This window comes from Aethalodelphis obliquidens, unplaced genomic scaffold (assembly GCF_003676395.1).
Source record: "Aethalodelphis obliquidens isolate GAN/ISIS:26980383/991018 unplaced genomic scaffold, ASM367639v1 scaffold9, whole genome shotgun sequence".
NCBI classification, from domain to species: Eukaryota; Metazoa; Chordata; class Mammalia; order Artiodactyla; family Delphinidae; genus Aethalodelphis; species Aethalodelphis obliquidens.
In genome coordinates, this window is record NW_020837953.1 from 48,330,424 (window position 1) to 48,351,605 (window position 21,182).

Below are 21,182 nucleotides of genomic sequence, written 5' to 3' on the forward strand. Positions count from 1 at the left end.
GGGGCTGGGTTGCTGGGGACAGAGGCACTCATGAATGGTGGGCAGGGCAATGGGTTGTAGGGGTAGAAGGTGACTGGGGACAGGGGGTGGGTTAGGAGGCATGTGGGCGGGATTGCTGGGGACAGAGGAGCTTGACTGGGGGCAGACTGGGGTCACTGGGGGACACACAGGAGCTGGGAAAGTGAGAGGCTGTAGCTGGGTTATTGCTGGCTGGGGGTGTTACTGGAAACAGAGGTGCTGGGTCACAGTGTGACAGAGAGTGAGGAGGGCGTGGTGCAGGGGCTAGGACCCAAGTTCCTGGGGACTGGGGTTTCGCTGCTGGGGAACAGAGGGGCCACATCATTGGGAGACAGGGGTGGGTGATTAGGGACAGGTTATTAGACCATGGCTAGATCTGCACTGCTGATGAGGTAGCCGCTCAGTACGTGTGGCTGTTTGAGCATACGAAATGTTGGGACTGAGATGCAGTGTAGGTGCAAATGCTCATCGCATCTCGCAGACTTAGTTTTAAAAAAGAGTGTAAGACATCTCAATGATTTTCATAATTATTATTGGGTTAAGATAGACTATTAAGTTCACTCATCTTTTTATTTTTTCAGTGGCGGCGGAATTTAATATCACATATGTGGCTCAACTGATACATCTATCAGACAGCACTCGGCTAGATTACTGAGGGCAGAAACTAAAGATCTGAGGGGCAGATGCTCTAGGTTATCGATACTGAGGCTGGGTTAACTGCAAGGCAGAAAGGCTAGGTTAACGGGAGATGGGGGCTGGGTAATTGGGGACAGGTCATTACAGCGTAAGAGCAAGACTTTGAGGTGCAGTGGGTAAGTTCCTGGGGGAGAGGGGTCTGGCGGCATTACTGGGAGCAAAGACACTGTGCTAACAGGGCTGAGTGACAAGGGGATGCGCTCAAGATTGGGGCTGGAGGAAGGGGCCAAAGGACTGTGACTGGGTGGGGGGAGGGGACACAGGTTGGGCCCAGCCCCACACTCACCGCTTCTGCTCCCTGGAAGAAAAGAGATGGCGTTAGTTGGCACCACCACCTCAGGGACACGCTCAAGACACCCTGCCAAGCCCCGCATCTTCCTCAGCTCACCTCTCCTCTTCCAGCTTCTTCCGCAGGATGTCCCGCCTCCAGGCGGGCATGCTGGCCAGCCAGGCCTCCTCCTCCTTCTCCTGAAACACAGCACAAGGCTTCAGGGCCAGCATGGGCTGGGACACGGGGGTCAGCGGGGGTGTTCCCCCACCCAGGGGAGCTGCCTGAGTCAGGGACAACGGGACACAGATGGGGTCACAGGAAGAGACTCTTTTGATGCCCTTCTATAGGGCAAATGGATGGGGACTCAGGCCCCCGTGTCCCAGAGGCGGCGCCAGAGAGGTCAGAGCTGAGTGTAGGAGGCGTAGGAGAGGAGCAGAGGGGGAGACTCCCCAGGGTGGGGGGCGGGGGGCAGGGTGGGGTGGATAGATGGCTCCAGGCCCCTGGCCCAGAATCTCTGGGCAGACTCATACGTGGGCCTCCACAGATCCTGCCTGCTCAGAGAGGCTCAGGCCGGTCCCTGGTTCCACTGTGAAGGACCTTCTCTTCCATGCCTGTCCTATTCTGAGAGCGGGTAGACGCTAGCTCTACAATCGTGTGGCTGCAATGACATGGGGGTGGGGGCATCCAACACAGGCAGCTTACAGCAAAGTGTTTTATTACTTGCATGTTACAGAGGAGAAAGGGTCTGGACACGTCACACGAACACTGCACATGTGGCTCCCTTGACCTCAGCCAAAGAGGTAGCTATGAACTCCAGTGAAAAACCAAAGAAAGAAAGAGAGCCACACTGCCCCAAGGGGGACCCACAGTCCCGCACTCAGAGGGGCTGCTGCTTCCACCTGGCTCCACACGGAGCCAGGCATCGCTGGAGAGCCAGAGGGGGACACCTGGTTGGCTCTGTGCCGTGCCCTGCCCATTCCGGCCAACACCCCACAACCGGCCACCGTGGGATCTCAAAGGCTGAGGCAGCCTGGTTCTGGGCACTCTGGCTTTTCCAAGGCCACTCGTCCTGTCCTGGTTTCTTCCTGCCGTATTCTGACCTCTGGAGGGCATCAGACAGGCATCCAGGCCCGGGTTAAGACGCTTGAGGGTAAATTCCGAATTCTTTGGCTCAGATGTCAAAAAGCTCTGCCTCCTTCTCCTTCCAGAAGGAGAAGCTGCGGTCGATGTACCGGCAGATGTCCTCATTGCTGAACTCGCCCATCTCAGATACCAGCTCCAGGGGTTCTTCGGCGGGGGCTTCGGAACTAGGAGGGGCCGACGTCGGGGGAGGCGCGGCTGGCGGGGGTGGGGACGGGGGCTGCGGCTCAGGGGCCGGCGCCTCTGGCTGCCCTTCTGGCCAGTCGCCCGTCTGAGCTGGAGCGGCCTCTTCGGTCGGCTCCCTCTCTTCCTTCTCTGTCCCTTCCTTTTGCTTTTTCTCCACCTTTTCTTCCCGGGCCGGCTCAGCCTCCGGGGTGTCTCCGAAGAACTGGCGCCTGAGGTCCTCGAAGCCGTCGCTCCAGCCGCGCCGGCCGGCCTCCACCTCCTCGAGTACCACGCGGTGGAAGAGACGGATGAGCTCCCAAGGGTGGCTGCCCAGCCGGTCGAACATCTCGTAGCACAGCAGGTGGCGAAACTTGCGCTCCTCGCGGCTCAGGCCCATTTCGAGCAGCTGGAAGTAGCCGAGCATGAAGAGGTCGAGAGTGAGGCTGTCGTAGCGCCGGGGCGCGCCGCCGTCGAGGGGCGGCAAGAAGTGCTCGGGCCAGTATAAGCCGTGTGACAGGCCCGGGCCGCGAGGCGGGCGCGCCGGCACCTGCCGCAGCAGGCTCCGCCAGTGGCCCAGCAGCTTGCCCACCACCTGCCGCTGCTTCAGCAGGCGCAGCAGCCGCTCGTCCGGGCCATCGCCCGCCGGCAGTTGGGAGGCGTCGGTTGCCTCCGGGCCGGGGTCGGCGCCAGCGGCCACCACGCGGGGCAGCAGTCTGCGCAGGCGCACCTGGGCGTGGCGCCCGGGGCCGCGGAAGGTCCACTTGCGCCAGTGCTCCAGGAAAAGGTAGACGATGCGCTCCTTGCGCATGTCGATGTAGTCCTGGACGCCTCGCAGCTCAGTGGAGGGTGGCGGCCTGCGCGCCAACTGCTCGGGCTCGGGCAGCGCCGCCTGGCGTCCTGGCGCCTCGGGTGGGCCCAGGACGCCCAGGGGCTCCCCCGCGGCCAGCAGGCCGTTGGCGGCGGCGGCGCTTGGCTCGCCGGTACCGGCCACCACGTAGTCCTCCTCGAGGATGGGCTCGCGGCGCGGGGCGCCGGCGGGCAGAGAGAGCTTTCGGGGCGGGCCGCGCGCCGGCGCCGAGCCCTGGGCGCGCCGCTCGTAGGTGGCGCGGAGGTGCCGCACCGAGACGCCGCACTCGAGGATCTCGCGCGCCACGGCCTCACGGCACCAGCTGAGCGAATGCGAGCGGCCCAAGCAGAGCGGGCCCGGCCGCCAGGGGGCGTCGGTCAGCGGCGGCAGTGGCTGGCCTGTGTCGGCGGCAAGTAGCTCGGCCAGGTGCGCGGGCCGTCCCCCCAGCGCGGCCAGCAGCGTGGCCATGCTCTTGAGCAGCTTGGAGATCTTGCTGCACCAGGCAGGCAGGCTGGCGGCGCGGCCGTGCATGCGGCGCGGGTCGACGGTGAAGCGCGGCGCCGACAGGGCGGCCGAGATGGGCAGCAGCTGCTCCAGCTCCAACTCCAGCTGCTCCAGGCGCGCCTCCAGCTTCTGCGCCTTGTGCAACACTTGCAGGTTCTCGATTTGCTGCTCGATGCGGAGGATGTCGGCCTCGGTCATGAGCTCGCCGAAGGGCCCGAGGATGCCGTTGTACTCGCGGGAGTACCTCCAGCCCTCGCGGGGGTAGCAGCACGAGCTGGCGGCCGTCAGCTAAGGCGGGGAAGACAAGAGAGGGGAGGGAGGCGCGTCTCCCTCTGGCCCGGCTCCCGCAGCGGCCGCCGGGGGCGCCTTTTGCATGTCCCGGGTGGTGTAATGGCTCCGCGGGGCTGCGTTTGCAGGGACGGGCCGCGCCTGGCCGGCGGGCAATTACAGTGGGACGAGGCTTCGGCCCAGGCCGCCGCTCCAGGCGCTGGGCAGGGCAGTGTCCACTCTGGTCGCTGGCAGGGACACAGCCGGTCGTTGGGCGCTGTTGCAGAGGCAGGGCCGGCAGATGGGGTCTCCACACCTGGCTTGCTCGCTCATTACACCACCAAAGGAACATGCAAAAGGCGTTGAAGCTGCGACGGACGGCAGCCCTCTCCCTCCCCATCCAAGGTCTGCGATTTCGAGGCCAGATCCCAGCAAGGCCGCGCCTCACCCCAGGCGGATGACCCCTAATCAAACTCCCCTGAGGCCCAAGACCTCCCTGTCCGTGCTGTCAGTTTTACTGCTGAATGAGAGGTCCTTAAAGTGGCTGAAGCTGTGGCTTTCACCCCTCTTCCCACCCTCTCTGACTCCTGGAATAATAACACAACTTACAGAGCTAGGCTTGCCAGGCACTCATAGTCTCATCTGTTCCTCATTTTAGTGCCGGGTTTTTCCAGCCCAGGTGGGGGGGAGGGGCTGCCATCACCTCCTCACTGGCCTCCCAGTTCATCCCGGCCCACCACCGCCCCCCACACAAAGATGTTTCCCAAATACAAATATGACGATGCCAACTTCTCCGCTTAACCCCACTCCCAGGCTCCCCACTACTCCAGGAGAAAGTCCATTGTCTTCAAGGCCAGGCCTTAGTTATCTGGCCGCTCCTGACGTCTCCACTCCACCCCCTTCAGTGGTAATGTCTTGGAGCTGCCACACCCACTCTGACCGTCAGGCCTCCCCGGTCCTTCCTGCTCGCTCTTTGACCCACTTCTTCCCCTGTCCACTTCTTCCTCATCTTCCAAGTCTACCTGAGACATCACTTTCTCCTCCCCTACCACCACCCCAAACCCAAACGGGATGGTCGGTTCAGGGCTGCCCCAGTCCTCTGCCCTCCCCATCAGAGCACCTGCCCACTTGCTCACTCTCTCACATTGCCCTGTTTTGTCTCCTTGGGGGCACTTATCACTCGACTAAGGTGCTGTACTTGCTTGTTGGTTGACACCCCCCACCCCCACCGGCCCTGACATATTCACCATGAATCCCCAGAGGCGACAACAGTGTGTAACACATAGACGGCGCCGGGGGGATGTCTGTTGAGCAGATCAATGGCAAACTATCCTGCCAGCCAGGGATGATCAACCCATCCGACAGATGAGAAACCCGAGGCTGGACGAGGCTCAGTATCAGTGGAAAGTGGTAGTTCAGGGAAAGAGCCCAGGCCAGTCTGACTACGACCAAAAGCCTCTCGGTTACTCATGTGGTCCCTTGGATGAGCCAACCTCACCCGGGAGCTTGTCAGAAGCGCAGAATCCCATCCCCACCCAGAGCACCTGAATCAGAAAAAGCATTTTAATAAGATCACGGGCGATTTGAGGGCATCTTAGACTTTGATAAACACTGCCATCGCATTAAAGGACAGGCTGTTGTGGGGTGGTGCTGGTGGTGGAGACTGGGAACCAGCCCAGGAGAGGGGTGGTGGTCCAATCGTGCTTTTTCCCAAAGGTAATGGGAGCCGTCTGAGGCTGAAAGGTCCCGGGCAGATTGGGGGATGCTGTGGGACATGGGCTGTGGACCCAGGTGCGGACCCCAGGGCCCTCTGGAAGCCCAACCCCGCCCACCTTCCGCCTCTGTTCCTCCTCCTCCTGCATCTTCAGCTGCAGCTTGCGCACCATGACCTGGCGCTTCCACTCGGGGATGGGCCGGCCCTGCTCGTCGTGCGTGGGGATGAGCGCCTCCACGTCGAGCTGCACGCCCGGCGCAGGGGTGGCAGGCGGCGCCGGCGCCACGCTGCCGTTGAGCAGTGGCTGGGACCCCGCGGCCGGCGGGGTGGGGCTCCGGGCCCGTGACGGTGCCGGCGAGGCCGGCGGCAGCGGCGAGTCGGGCTGCGGGGGAGAAGCGGCGGGGCTGAGTGCCGGGTGGGCGGGGTCGAGGGGCTGGGGCGTCTGTCGCATCGCCTACCTGGGAGGCCGGCTGCCCACTGCCCGAGAACACCGTGGTCAGCCCCTTGCTCTGCGGCGTCGGCTTCAGACTCTTGCCCGCCTTGATCTCAGCCAGTAGCTCTGAGTTGTCGCCCGTCGGGGACATCATGTTGAAAGACTTGGTGCCTGCGCGGAGGCAGGAGAGGAAACGTTGGCCTGGTGTGAGGCCCGCGTCCCCGCCACCCCCTACCTGCCCTCCGCTGCCCCCTTCCCCAAGTCAGCGCAGGCCGGGGCCTTCCCTTGGGCTCAGAGGGCAGCTCTCCAGGTCCCAGGTCCCGCAGGCAGCTCTCTGGGACCCCAGAGGCGGGTCCTCAGCTGGCAGCCCGCGCAGCCCCTCCATCCTCCCGGCCCTACTCACGGGGTGTGGAGCCCCCGCCTGGAGGCCCCTGGGAGTTCATGATGGCTCCTGGGCCGGCCCTGGGGCCTCTAGCGTATATCTTCGCCCAGCCCAGCGCACTGACTGCCGAGCTCCAGAACACTACCTGGGGCCAGCCACCCGACCTTTGTCCCGGCTTCCCCGGCCCTGCCCCGCCAGGGTGGAGTCTCCCCCTGGCCATCTCTCTGCACCAGCAAACCCCAGCGACCCTTGGACTGAGTCACCTGGGGCTTCCATGGCTATAGACTCGGGACCCTGGATGCCAGAAGCCAGCCGGCCCCCTTCCCCCCACACACCCACAAACAGACACACGCGCAGACGCACTGGTTGCAAGCCCAGACGGAGCACACTTATGGCAAAGCGCAGCGCAGCTCTGGTGGACCCGGGGAAGCCGAGACCTTACTAAGGATATAGGGTCGGGGCACTCAGGACGAGGGGCCAGGCGGACGACATGCAAATGCGCGGCGCGGAGTTTGCATTTTCCGACGAGGCCGGCGGAGGTGAATGGAGTTGGGGGAGGGTTGTCGTTAGAGACTGAGGAAGGGGTCAGGGCTGGGTGAGGGGGAAAAAGGGGGCCAACAGCTTCTGGGTTCCCCGGGCTGGGGATCCCAGAGCGCGGTAGTGGGAGGGGAGAAAGGGAGAAGTGCCGGTGGGCGCCGGCTGCGGGCTCATTTCTTTAGGCAAAACCGTCTGCCCGGCACAGAATGCGGGTAGAACCTGTAGTGTCCAGGACCCCTCGCCTGCCGGCCCCTGGTCCCGTCCTTTCCTCAAGACCCCAGCCCGTCAGCCTGGCTTTTCCTGAGCGTGCCCTGTGTCCCGCCCCCGCGCCTCAGCCAGGAGCCGCGCACGCAGCTACTCACTCTTCCTGTGTCTCAGCACTCTCACTTCTAGGGGCCGAGAGGAGAGAAGTGACAGCGAAGTTAGGAGAGGGAGGGGGCTGGGGTGAGGCTGGGACATCACAGAGAGCAAGAGAGGGCCAGGGAGGACAGGAGGAGGGGAGATGCGCGGGGGCGGGCGGGGCGGGGTGGTGGTGGTGAGAGGAGGAACTTTCCGGTCCGTCTGACCCTGGCTCAGGCTGCTCTGGGGCTCCACAAGGGTGGTCCGCTCAGTTCCCAGCTTTGTTGGTGCCCCTGAGGACTGGGCTGGGCTGCCATTGGCCCTGGACCCCCTAGCAAGGGCCTCAATCTTGGCATTGGGATGGGATAGGGCACCCAGCCCAGGCTCTGCTGCGAAGGGCTGTCTGGAGAAGCCCAGAGTCTATTTTTCTTCTGTTCCTAGTTTCAGCCTTGCTCCAGGCTGCCACGGGAAGGCACTGACCTCAAAGCTGGGGGCCTTTCTGGACGCTCAGCTGACGGTGGACATGCTACCATGGGCTGTGGTCTGCAGGGGCTGCGGCTCCACAGGTACCCCAAGGAGCCCAGGCTGGCCCTACCCTGGACGCTACTGCAGCCTTGCATCCCTAGCCAGGGAAATGAAGCTTTGGATGCTACCAGTAAGCATGGTCCCCGAACCGAGTGGCTGCGTGAGGAGAGCAGCTTGGCCACCCCCTGCCGGGCTGGAATGGAAGCATCAGCACCCAGATACCACCTCCTGGGCCTTCCAGGAGCCCCGGCGTGCAGGAGACTGTCCCGCATTTCACAAGAGAAGCCCAGGAATCCTGGTCACCAGTCTAGCTCTTAAAAAAGGATGCTCGGGGATTCACCAGGAGGGGGAGGGCAGAGTATGACGGGTTACTGGCCTTGACCCTATAGCCAGGCCCGGGGCCGTAGCTAGCTTGGGAGAACAAGGGAAAGCAGCCAGGAGTGGAAGAGTGACTCAGGATAGATGTGGGGCAGGAAGAAGGTTGGCCAGCAACCCTGCCTCCTTGAAGCTAATTCTACTTCTCTGAGTTTCCCTCTAGCACCACCAGCTCATCAGAAACAGCAGCCACCAGAGCTGGGAGGCCTTCCCTACTGGGTGGAAGGCAGGGCCAGAGAGGGAAGGGGACTTGCCCCAGGTCACACAGCCCTGTCCTGCTCTGGCAGGACCTAAAGCAATCCCAAGCCTCCCCTTAGGGTCAAGTCCTCATTGGGGTGGGGCTGCAGAAAGATCAAAGAGCAAAAGAGGAAGCACCAGGGCAGTGGCAGCTGCCCGGGGCGGTGGCGGGAGGGGGGGGTCTTGGTTTCCCTCCCCCTTCAGGGCTAGCGCCGCCCCCCACCCCTCAACCCGCCCCTACTCACTGCCAGTAGACGAGGAGGAGCGACGCTGCCCGCAGCCAGGGCCAGAGCCCTCGAAGGGCAGAGGAGGAGCGGGCGGCGGCGAGCTCAGGGCCTCGGGCAGGGGCGGCGGCGGCGGGGGCGGCGGGGGCAGCTCCCTGGACGTCTTGGGGTCCGCGCCGCAGCCGTTGTGCACGTGGTTCCCGGGGAGCAGCGCCGCCTGCGGGGGAGCGGAGGGGCCAGCGAGTGAGACGCGGGCGGCCCGGCCGGGTCCCGGGCGGCCTGCGGGTGCGGGCTGGCGGGCACGCACCTCCTCGCTGTGCGCCATGCCCGGGCGCGCGGCCAGCGGCTCCCCGGGGTAGCGGCCCAGCTGGCGGTAGTAGTCCCCCGTGCTGGGCTGCTTGCTGAAGGCGCGGGGCTTGCGGCTGGAGTCCTGCCTCCGCAGCCCGTTGCGGCCGTCGCGGGAGCTCAGCTGCGGGAAGACAGCGGGCGAAGTGAGCTTCAGGCACTTGTCTTTTCCGCCTCCCACATCCCTCTCCCCGCCTCCCCAACTCTTAACCTTCCGGGGGCTCGTGGCCAGCCGCGGTCCCAGACCCTCCTGTTCTCAGAGCGGGGATGGGGCGAGGGTCCTGCGGGCCTCGGTGAAAGGGCACTCTCGGTCGGCCCCACAGGGAGGGGCTCTGGGCGCGGGCCAAGGGGCGCAGGGGCCCCCACTGTGGCTAGAAGGGGCGGGCCGAGGGGCGGGGTGGCCCAGCCCAAACGCCAGGGGGAGCTGGAGAAGGGGTAGCTCCCAGCTTAGGCAGCGCTAAGGCCTCAGCCGTACCCCACTCGCGGCGACCAGACGGTCCCACGCGAAACCAAGGCTTCGCGCAACACTCCTTTGCGGGAGTTCCGCCCCGAGGAAGTCCACTGCTTGCCCAGGGCCCTCAGTCGCCCGGCCCCGGCCTGGGGCTGCTCCTACCTGCGACCGTGCTGGTGGCCCCCGCTGTGCACCTGGCAGCGGGGGCGGCATGGACTCGACACCTGCGCTACCTGATCCTTCCTCTCAGGTTACAGCCCAGCCCGCCCGCCCGCGCCTATGAGCGCCTGAGAGCTCTGTCGGCCTGACATCACCCAGGGCCTGCCAATCCCGGGCCGAAACCCCCAGCAGCCGGGAATGCCACGGGGGCGCCCCCTGCTCTGCCAACACCTGGCTGCTGCGCCGCGCCTACCCCACAGGCCAGATGTGGCCCCACCCCCCTGCGCCTCTCTCCCTCCGTTCTGGGCTGAGCACCCAAGGCTTCATCCCCCCACTCACCCCCTCCATCCGCCAGAGACAGAATTTGCGCCTCACCATGGGCAGTGGAGCCCCCCACGTCTGGCCCCCCGGGTTCCGGGTCACGCCCCCGCCCTTTCCCTCCCGCATCTGGAAACCATCGCCGGCTGCGTAAGGGACACCGACACCCGCGCCCAAGCCTCAGGTTTCAGGGGCGGCAGGCCGGGCTCGGGTGACAGCGCGGGCCGCCCACTCCGTCGCATCTGCCCCCCACTAAGCCCAGCCCGGGAAGAAAGACAGGAGGCGCAAGGGCCAAAGGCCAAGTCACCTGGCAGGGGCTGTCCCCTGCCCCACCCCCAGTCCGAGCGTCCCCACGGTGGCCCCGGACCCTCCAAGCCCCACCCGGCCGGGCTCACGTTGCAAGGAAACGCGACACCGCGGGATTTGTTTTCTGGGCCAGCCTGCCCCCTCGGCGCCCCCTGCATCCCCGAGGCGCGGACGCCGCGACCCTGCTCCTGCCCGCGGTCCGGAAAAAGCCGGGGAGTGGGGGGGGGGGCGCGGGGCACACAAAGGGCCCTTGTGGAGCGGCCCAGCGCCTGCCGCCGGGCACGCACACAACGGGAGAGGCACGGCACCTCGCAGTCCTGGTGTTCTGGCTCAGGGGAGGGGCCGCCTGTCCTGTGGCTTGGGGCAGGGCCTACATGCCTGGCCTGCAAAGTCTGCTGGCCCTAGGCCCCCTGCAGGCCTCTCCTGGGCCACCTTCACCTTCTGGAGATGAAAGAGGAACCCACTGAGAGCCTGGTCTGAGGTAGCAAGAAGACCTGCAGTGGAGCTGTGTCCTCCCCTTCCCCCAGCCGGTGGCCCTGCGATGTGGGTCACCTGTGGGAACTGTGTACTGAGCTCGGCCCTGGGGCAGCCTGCCTTGGGCTCGAGAGAGAACTACAAGGTCAGGGTTCCCACAGGACCCTAGGGGGGCTCAGGCTGCCCTCCCCTGCGGCCTCAGACCAGCCTCCCTCTGTCCTCTTGACTAGAACCCCAGGGCTTCCTCTGGGCCTCCTTGCCCAGGACTCTCAGAGCTGTGCAGACCAGCCCTCTGCCCCCTCCCCTGCTCCAAAGCCTCGGCCAGGAACCCACAGGCCCTGCATCCGGGCACCCCACACTCAAAGTGCCCGCACCGGATTCGGCCCCTTCTTACAAGCCTGCTTCTCCCAGGGCGCCCATCTCAGGACTGGCTTGTCTACCCACCTGGGAGCTGAAGCCCCAAACTGGGGAGCCAGCCTCCATGTTACCCCCGCGTCCAGCCCCCAATGCTGAGAGGGTGCTGAGCCCTGCGGGTGCCCCCTCCCCTGGCCTCCACCCTCCTCCCAGCCCTCACCTTCACACTGCCTGCATCTCCCACCTGCAGACACTCCCTTGGGACCCTCTCTCCACCTGAGCCCGGAGCTGGGCGCGAGTACGCCTGTGGAGGAGCAGTTTGCACATGTGCTCTGCCGACTCCATGAGCTCCCTGCCACCTGTGCAAGAGGTGGTGAGGACCCAGCTCCCGGGGAGGCATGGCTATCTGGGTATGTGTTCCTTCCCCCCGCCCTGCCCCCCAAGTCCCCAGAGGGTGCTGGCTTTGTCTTCCTCATCTCTCTGTCCCCAGTGCTCAGCCCTGAGCCGCCATGGGGCTGACCGGAAGCTTTGACTCCTGAACAGGCCATTGGACCAGGGACCACCTCCCCCCGCCCCCGCCGCCCGCCCTGTACCCAGGAGCCGGGCCACCTGTTGGCCTCTGCTGCCCCCCCATCAGCCCACTCCCGGGGCCGGAGGGCAGGCAGGTTGGGGAGGGTTCACTACCTCCTTCTTGAAGGCCTCGGTCTCCACATGGCGGAGTTTGTTCTTCGTCTGCGTGTAGATGTCAGCTGCTTGTAGCCCCGCGGGGGGCTTGGGAGCTGGGTAGCCTGGCGGGGGTGGGGGCATCTGGGTGCCTGGGGGTGAGAATGGTGGAGGGAAGCTGGGTGGTGGCGGTGGTGCTTTGGGTCTCTCCATCCTGCTCCGGGGCAGGCCCGGCTCTGGGCTCAGCATGTCCATGTAGCTCTGTATGTCTGCAGCTCTCGTGCTGGGAAGCCCTGGGACAGAGGGAAGGCTGGGTTTGGGAGTTTGCAAAGAGGCTGCCCCCAGGCCCAAGACCCCCTCCTGCCCAGAAACAACGTGCCATGGGAGTAGGCAGGCTCCAGGTGCAGCCTGACACGGCCCCACCGTGGGCCCCGCAGGGCCGGGCCCACCTTCGCCCTGGCCCTGCCCACCTGCAGCCCTGCACTCGTTGGGGAAAGGCCTGTGCTCAGGTTTGAGCGGAACTGGCAGGAGGCCGCGGGCTCCAAGACAGGGCTGCGGAGCACAGCCACCTGGAGGGTGGAGGGGTGGCTCCTCGGGGCAGATGTGGCCGGGCAGGCGGTGCGGTACCAACGGCCACACCGCATCTTTGCAGGGGGCCCCAGCAGCTCTGCAGGCCACCACCTGGCGGCGTAAAGCCGGCATCGCAGGTGGACAGACACCTAAGCTCAGGGCGTGGTCAGCACGTGTGAGCATGTGTGCCTGGCTCCTGCCTGAGTGTGCATTCGTGTATGTTCCTGAATGTGTGTACGTGCTTCTTTGTACTTATTTTTATTTTTTTTTTTTGCGGTATGCGGGCCTCTCCCTGCCATGGCCTCTCCCGTTGCGGAGCACAGGCTCCGGATGCGCAGGCCCAGCAGCCATGGCTCACGGGCCTAGCCGCTCCGCGGCACGTGGGATCCTCCCGGACCGGGGCATGAACCCGTGTCCCCTGCATCGGCAGGCGGACTCTCAACCACTGCGCCACCAGGGAAGCCCTTCTTTGTACTTGTGAATGTGTTTGCATTGGTCTGTGGACCTGGGGTGCATGAGTGCACACATGTAGCGTAGGTGTCTGTATGGTTCTGTACGTGTGGTTGTGCATTCACACCTGTATGCTGTGTGTACACGTGTAGGTGTGCACTCTTGAGTGTGGGTAGGTGTGTGTAGCGTCTGGGGAACATTGTGTGTGCGTGTGTGTGAGGACACTGAATTGAGTGTGGGTAGGTGTGTGTAGCGTCTGGGGAACATTGTGTGTGCGTGTGAGTGACGACACTGAACTGCGTGCGGGCTGCTTGCGGCTTTTGTTGGCGGGAGGGTACCTGTGGATGTACAGGCATGTCTGTGATGGACACCCACAAGCGTGAGTGTCACCTGTCCTCCCCAGAACCAGCCCTCCTGGTGACCTGGGCAGTCTCCAGTGTCAGCTGCGGGCAGAGTGGGCTCAGGGATGGTCCTCAGGGCGCAGTGGTCTGGCTCCAGTTGGCTCTCCCTCCCCCCTCTCCCCAGGCCCACTCACCACGTGGGGGGCGCCGGCCCTTGATGCTGGAGTGGCCGGAGGAGCAGGACCCGTAGTTGGACAGGGTGCTGGCCGGCGAGCTGAGGTCAAAGTTTGGTGGCTGGACCGACGTGGTGGTGTTGGGTGAGGACATGCCCGAGTCAGGCTGCTTGGTCTCCAGGTCAGCGGATGGATCCCGTGACAGCACACGGTGCTCCACGCTCTGAGCGGGAGAGGGGGCTGTGAGGGCAACCCCGCTCCAAAGACCAGCGCACCCTGGGCCAGGGTCCTGCTCGGGCACACCCTCGCTGTGTGACCTCGGTCAAGCCACTTCCCTCTCTGGGCTCCCTTCCCCATCATCTCTCAGGTTCTTCCCAGGCTAAGATTCAAACCCACCCCCGCAGTGGCAGGACCACGGATTCCTGGAAAACTCCCAGCCCTGGCTGGTCTCTGCTCAGGGGGGTTGAGAGGCTCTGCTCAGAAGAGAGGGAGGACGCTGGGCTGGACCCCAAGCGAGGGCGGCCACGGCACCAGCCTTACTCCTTTCTCATCAATGGGCAGAGGGCCAGGCTCCAGCGTGGCGAGGAGGCACCGGCGCTGCTGCAGCGGGTGGGAGCATTTGCAGTAGCTGGGGATAGGGGAGGGGTGCACGGCACCTCCAACGTGCAGGAAAGACTGAACTCCCGACCTGGCCAGCAACCACCCTGTCTCTCCTTGCCGGACTGGGACGAATCCCAACATGAGCCTAGCCCCTGTCTCCTGATGGGGTCTTTGGGGAAAGGACGGGGCCTGGGGTGGCCCAGCTGAGCTGGGGGGGCAACCTGAGCTCAGCCATCCCCCACCACTGCCTCTCCCCTGCCCACAGGCCTGACCCTCCCTCCAGGGAGCGGGCTGGGGTGGGGGCCCTGCTTACGTTGCCCATGCTGGCCCTGCTGCCGGCAAGGCTGCGGCTCGCTTGCTGGCTGCCTCCGGCCCAGGCCAGCTCCTCCCTGCCTGAGAACTGTCACAGGTCCCCCGGGAACGGGAGGCCGGCCTGGCACCAGGTAACGGCTGGTAAGCGGCCATGCTCATTGGCCCCGTAATTAGGGGCTCTGCGGGAGTGTTTGCCTTTTCTGGGCCAGTATCCTCCATGGCTTGAACCGTCACTGCCGCAGCTGGGCCCGCCTTGTGAGGGGGCCAGGTCCTCCACACTCCACCCAGTTCGGGGGGGCCAGGCCCTGCTGCCTTAACCCCTGAGACAAGGGGAGTCATAGGAGCTGGGCTTGGGGAGGGCAGCCTGAACATGCTCTTTGCTTGGCTGGCTGAGGTGGGTACTTGCCCAGCCCTGACAAAGGTTAGGGGCAAAGGCTTTGCAGCCTGGGGGGACGGCTTCAAATTTCATCTCCTCCACTTACTAGCTACATGACCTTTCCATCACTTGTCCTCTCTGTCTGTACCTGAGTTTCTTCATCTGTAGGTGGGTATAACAGCACTGCCTGCCCCATTATGTTATAACAAAGATTTTAAAAGTTAGTGAAGTACCAGGGCGTGGTAGCCAGTAAACGCCATATGTGTCAGCTGTTAGTACTAATTCGCTGTGAAAATGAACTGAGATTACATCGTAAAGCACTAGGCAGGGTAGGGTACCTTACCGGGGTCAGAATTCAAGGAGTGGTGCTTGTTTGCTCATTGCCTGAAGCTAAAGCCTCCATCAGGGGGCGCCAGAGGGCGCTGGGGCTCTGTGGACCACTACTTTCTCCGGATGGCCTTTCTGGGGGGAGTTCTTCCTTGGGGCCGGATGCCATCTCTGACCCCTGGGCCTTGCTGTGCTCTGGAGTCCCAGAACCAGGGTGCCCCCATATGCTCGACGACAGGGCAGACAATGCTCTGGGCAGGGGGTCATCGGCCTTCTCTCCTCCAGCCTCATTCCGCAGCCCCTCTCGTGGCCAGGCTGCCCCCCTTCTGAAGATGCCTGTGAAGCCAGCCCTCTTTCCTCCCTCCTGCGCCAAAGCAGACGTTGCACCAGAGGAGCCAGAGCCCAGGACTGGGAGCCACCCACATCTGCACTCAAGTCCCAGTGGGTTCCTTCGTGGCTTTGTAACCATAATAAAATAATCTGAAAACACTAACACAGGTTTTCAATTATGAAGTAGCCACGCAGTGAGCAAACATACAGAGTAGTGGTGAAAAGAAGTAGCGCCAGGCCCGGACACCAGGGCTCCACCATTTAATGATTGGGTGATTGGGTCTCCCCAAGACTCAGTTTACTCACCTGTGAAATGGGGACACGAGCACTCCCTACCTCAGAGTGTGGTGGTGAGAGTTAAAGGAGCTAGTTAATACCTGTGGGCAGGTGAATGCGCTTTACTGTTCCCACTGGTGTGTAAGTGTCGTTGTTTCTCCGAGCCTTGGTTCTCATCAGGACGAGGCTGGTCCTCCTTCCCTCGATATTTCTGCCCGCACACCCTCACTCCCCAATGGTCAGTGGTTCTGGCCTGAGAGGTCACGTGGGGTAGTGGTCTAGGGCACTTACTCCTGTGACCCCGGGCAAGGAGCTTCACTTCCCTGAACCTCAGCTTCCTCCGTGGTAAAAAGGGTAACAACACCTACCCCTGCGGGGAGGTGGGGGCAAGCTGTGGGGGGAATGCAGTAACGCGGGGGAGCAGCGCCCGGGGCGTACCAGGTTCTCCACGGTGCGCAGGTAGCGGGTGCAGTGGCTGTGGCCGTTGTAGTCCGCGAGGTCGGCGGCCGTGTACCCGTCGCGGTCGCGGACGTCCAGCTCCGCGCCGTTCACTACCAGGATCTGGCAGCACTGCAGGGGCGCGCAGTGAGGACCCCCGGCCGACAGCCGGGACCCCGGCGCTTGGGCAGCGCTGTGCTGAGAGCGCGGCGCCAGCAGAGGGCGCCCGCCCCTCCCGCGCTCGCCCGGCCTCCCGGCCACGCCCCCGGCCCGCCCTCACCTCCAGCTCCCCGTTCTCGGCGGCGTCATGCAGCGGGGTCCCGCCCCACAGGTCGGCCGAGATCTCGCCGCCGTGCAGCAGGAGCCAGCTGAGCACTTTGGCGTGACCGCGGCTCGCCGCGAAATGCATGGCCGTGGCGCCGTCCTTGTCCTGCTCCGACAGGCTTACGTCGGTGCAGCTCACCTGGGGGGGAGGGGACGGAGCACAGAAGGGCGGGGGCTGGGCGCCAGGCCCCTCTTGGCCCCGCCCCCGTCCCGTACAGGCCCCGCCTCTCCCGGGCCCCAACCCCGACCTGTCCCCGAGCTCACCAGCCACACGATGACCGGGCTGTGGCCCATCTGCGCCGCGGCGTGCAGCGGGGTCATGCCGTCGTGGGCGCTCAGGTGCGGGTCCGCGCCGCACTCCTGCACCAGGTACTGCGTCACCTCCAGGTGGCCCTCTTGGCACGCCAGGTACAGGGGCGTGGCACCGTTCTTGGTTTGGGCATTCACTCCCCTGCGGAAGACGCAGCACCCACCGCGGGCTCTCAGTGCCCGTCCCCCTCCAAAGCTTTCTTCACCCCTCACCCGCTTCCGGGGAGCTCTGGAGGGCTGGGAGGGTGGGTTGGAGAAAAACCTAGTGGCTGGACCCGGCTGCCCAACTCCCTCTGGACTCAGTCTTGTGCCAGCCTCCCTGGGTGTGGGGGGGGGCCCTCTGGCTTGCTCCCCACCTCCCCCCGGCAGCCTTCTTTCTGCAATGCACATTTGACTGAGCTAGTCTCTGCCCTCAGTAAATAGCCCACCTTTTTACCAAGGTCTACAGGGATGCGGTGACCTGGCCTCCCCCTACCTTTTCAGCCACACTGACCCACAGTCAGTGTGAGTCCTCACACCTGCTGTCGGACCTCTGTACCTTTGATCATGTCCCCCCTCTGTCTGGAATGCCCTTCCCGTCTCTCTTGAAGACTCGGTACAGATCCCTCCTTCATGAGGCCTGCCCTGATTTCTCCAGCAGAACAGGCCTTTCCCACCTCTGTGCCTCATACTCTGCCCTGGGCTCACTCCATGGGCCACCTGTCATGCTCGATCATAACTTATTTTGGCCTCTGCCACCCCCAGAAGACTGAATTCCCAGAAGGCAGAGTGGTAGTGTCACCAGGTAAAACATAAGATGCCCAGTTACGATCTGAATTTCAGATAAACAACAAATAATTTTCTAGTGTAAGTCTACCCCCAATGTGGCATGGGATGTGCATACACTAAACCATTATTCGTTGTTTATCTGAAATTAAAATTCAGTGGAATATTCTGGTTGTGGTTGTCATCAGCCTGGCAACACGACGGGTGCCGCCGTCCACTGAGCACCTCCCCTGCGCTACGACACTAGCACACAGGTCCTCACTGCATGTCCTAACTTAGGTCCTACTGTCATCCCCATTTTGCAGTGGGACAATTGAGGCCCAGGGGCTGTGACTTGCCAAAGGTCACACAGCTGGTAAGTGGCACCGGAGCACAATCCGTCTGTGTGATGCAGGCCCGGATGCACAGCAGGTACGAAGGGATCGAGGAGAGGGATTGGGGGAAGGGCCATTCCATGTCTTCACTCCCTCAGCCTTCCCTCGGGCCTGGCTTGCAGCTGTCACTGCCCCCCATCCCTGCTCCCCAGCTCCCACAGAAGGGTCCTAACTGGGGAATCAGTCCCATGAAGTGGAGTGCTGCTGGGAAATAGGGAAGCTGTCCCTGCCACTGGCTCAGCCTCAGTTTTTCTGACTTCACAATGTGTGTGGATGCCAGGGTGCAGTTACCAGATCTAGACACTAGGTGGAGCCACAATCTAGGCCCAGGCAGAGGAGCTCGCAGCGGGTCTGGGACACAGAGAGTGCGGGGTAGGGAGTCGGAGCTGAGTCCCTCTGGGCTGGATCAGCCCTCTGGGCCCCAGGAAGCGCAGTTCTTCGTCCGACTTCATATCCTCCCACCCACCCGCCTCTCCCATCTATTTGCTCACGACCTCGATCACACGCTCCACCCCCACCACCCATGCCCTCCCTCCCTCATCTAAGTGTCAGCCGCGTGTAGGCAACGTGGGCACCAGGCCACCCACTCCTCCTCCATCTGCCCCCTCACCCACCCTCTTGTCAGCCACCCACGACTCGGCCCCTCGCTCTGACACACCCCTCGGACCCTCCCGTCTGACCTCTCCCTGTCCCTAAAACCCCATCCCTTTCCACTTGCCTGACCCCTGACCCCTGACCCCAGGAGGCTTGCAGCGCCCACCAGGCACGCAGCCCCAGCTCTCTTCGTCCTCCTGACGTGGGAACAGCCCCTCCTCAGGCACAGAGCTGCCACTTCGGGGCTGACACCGAGTCTGGGACGGTGCCCGGCTGCCTGCCAATACCCCACCCGTGTCGGGGGCGCAGTGGTGCGCCGAGCACAGCGCACAGGGGCAGACAGCGTCGCGCCCACACGCCGCACCTCAGGAACGCGCTGGCTCTCGGCCACCGGCCTCCACGCCCCGGTGCCAGCACTGCCCCCCTCCCACTTTCACAAGCTGGTGCGTCAGGAACGGCCCGTTTAATATTTCATGACCGACACTCGATGGCCTGAATTATTCACCCCGTAACCAAGGCGCAGCGAGTGCTGGGGTCCTGGGGCTTGGAGACTGGAGGGGCCACCGCCCAGGACCCACCGGGCTGTCTCGGGGGAGGCCTGAGGCAGTGTACGCAGCTCAGGGCACCGGATCTGCCGGCAGCCCTGTTCTCCCAGTCCACCCCGCCTGGCTGGGATCCATGACCCACGGGTGCCCAGCCAGCCTGAGGAGGTCTCAGAAGGTCTGATAAGCTGGCACAGAGCAGGAGCCAGGCAGGAGGGAGAAGCTGTGCTCACAGCCTCCTGCCAGGCCCCTGGCTGACAACCCCAGCTGGCGTCCTTGGTACGGAGGGAGCGCTCAGTAACCCATACGGGAGTCACAGCCCCCAGCCTGGGAGACCCCAGAATACGGGGCAGATTTGCTGATGAGCCGGGGTGGGAAAGGGGGTCCTGGTCTTGTTCCTTTCTTCTGTGTCGACCTGGAGGCAAGAAGAATGGGCACCCTCATACGCACTGGGGTAAACTCTAAAAATATGGAGGAGGGACTTCCTTGGCGGTCCAGGGGTTAAGACTCCATGCTTCCAATGCAGGGAGTGCAGGTTCAATCCCTGGTTGGGGAACTAAGATCCCATATGCTGTGCAGCGTGGCCAAAAGATAAAAAACATATATATATATACATATATATATATATATATATATGTATATATATATATACACACAGGAACAAAGTAAATTAATGAATTTCGTCCTTTTTTTTCTTTTTTTTTGGCGGCGCTTGTGGGATCCTAGTTCCCTGACCAGGGATCGAACCCGGGCCCTGGCTGTGAAAGCGCCAAGTCCTAACCACTGGACCGCCAGGCAATTCCCAACACTAGTCTTTAAATTAATGAATTTAGATGGAGAGAGAGTGAGTTTATATAGTAGTAGAGATGACAATAACGGATAACAATGACAGTGGGTACCATCTACTGAACACACTGCTCTGTGCCAAGCACTGGGATGCGCGAAGCACACATGGTCTCTATCTACTCCTCCTAAAGACCTTACCCGGTAGGTGTCAGAATCGTTCCCCTTTTACAGATGAGGAAACTGAGGCACAGAGGGCTAGGATCCCTTGAGAGGCAGAGGGGGACCCAGTGTGAGAAGGACCTGGCGTGTGTGCCACCCACAAGTGGTGTCTCGCCTCCCATCTCTGTTCACAAAGCCGTCCACGCGTGGGGATAATGATCGTTGCTGAGACACGCTTGCAGAGCCCTCAGCAAGGCCTGGCGCTGTCGCTGTATTTTAGGATCCCTCCTCCCTGTGCCTCTGTGGGAGCACTGCTGACCTGGGGTGTCCAGGCCCCGACAAGCATGGGTCAGGCCGGGCAGCATTTCTGCTGCGGAGTCGCTGCCTAGAGCAGAGGGATGGGGTCTCGGGAGACCTCTGGCCTCAGGACCCGCCTGGCTCCAACCCATCGAGTTCTAGCCATAGTGACGCCATGGGTGACCGGTCCAGCCCCAGCCCCTACTCTTGGCCCTGGCCTCCACCCACCACCCCAACTCTGTGGCTCACTGTGCAGGGCCCCGGGGCGTTCTCTAGCACCCCCCCCAGCCTCAGTTTCCACATATGGCAAATGGGCATCACAGCTGTTGCCTCTCCAAGCCTCTTGTGAGAGACAGAAGAGGAATCTTTGAAAATTGCAAGGTTCCTCCCAGGGAAAGCAGGGCTTGGCTTCCTGGTACCACGGCCACAGCCTGACCCGCCAGCCCCCTCACACCGTCACCTCCAGGCTACCGGCCTCGAGACTGACGTGGCCACGCCCTAACAGGCGCCCCTCACCCCACCGAACACCTGCTCCTCTTGGCTACGGACAAGCACACACCAGGCCTTCTCAGCCTCCCTGGATGGGCCCTCGACCCTTGCCCAATCTCCAAATGTTGGGGTGCCCCAGGACCTCCTTTCTAAACTCACTCTGCCCCTGGTGAGGTCATCTACTTCCCAGGGGTATAGGTCACCTGTCCCAGTGCCGCTCCCCCCAGCTTGGACCTGGAGCACCTGCGGCCGCTGCACCAGCGCGCAGCTCACTCAGCCACCTGCGCATCGAGCAGCTTCTTGAATTTCACTTGCCTTTTTTTTTTTTAAATTAAAAAAACTTTTTGGGGCTTCCCTGGCGGCGCAGTGGTTGAGAGCCCGCCTGCCAATGCAGGGGACACGGGTTCGTGCCCCGGTCCGGGAAGATCCCACATGCCGCGGAGCGGCTGGGCCCGCGAGCCATGGCCGCTGAGCCTGCGCATCCGGAGCCTGTGTTCCGCAACGGGAGAGGCCACAACAGTGAGAGGCCTGCGTACCGCAAAAAAACAAAAAAACTTTTTGACCATGCACCCAGCTTTCGGGGTCTTAGTTCCCCGACCAGGGATC

General features: G+C 63.1%; 1 protein-coding gene across 2 annotated transcripts in view; it reads right to left on the minus strand.

Annotated features, from left to right (window-relative positions):
• ESPN (espin) overlaps positions 1 to 21,182 on the minus strand; it is a 31,888-nt gene that overhangs the window by 1,183 nt on the left and 9,523 nt on the right. Inside the window, exons 3-14 of one of the 2 annotated variants that reach the window (XM_027110361.1) lie at positions 16,526 to 16,712; positions 16,218 to 16,400; positions 15,938 to 16,069; positions 13,300 to 13,501; positions 11,766 to 12,037; positions 8,982 to 9,143; positions 8,696 to 8,891; positions 7,337 to 7,363; positions 6,081 to 6,226; positions 5,741 to 6,004; positions 1,103 to 1,182; positions 1,001 to 1,012 (exon numbers count right to left, since the gene is read on the minus strand). In XM_027110361.1, the coding sequence (XP_026966162.1) occupies positions 1,001 to 1,012; positions 1,103 to 1,182; positions 5,741 to 6,004; positions 6,081 to 6,226; positions 7,337 to 7,363; positions 8,696 to 8,891; positions 8,982 to 9,143; positions 11,766 to 12,037; positions 13,300 to 13,501; positions 15,938 to 16,069; positions 16,218 to 16,400; positions 16,526 to 16,712 (1,863 nt within the window). Of the gene's footprint in view, positions 1 to 1,000; positions 1,013 to 1,102; positions 1,183 to 4,898; positions 6,005 to 6,080; positions 6,227 to 7,336; positions 7,364 to 8,695; positions 8,892 to 8,981; positions 9,144 to 11,765; positions 12,038 to 13,299; positions 13,502 to 15,937; positions 16,070 to 16,217; positions 16,401 to 16,525; positions 16,713 to 21,182 lie in introns of those variants that run through there. The other variant, XM_027110360.1, reaches the window with a different exon arrangement.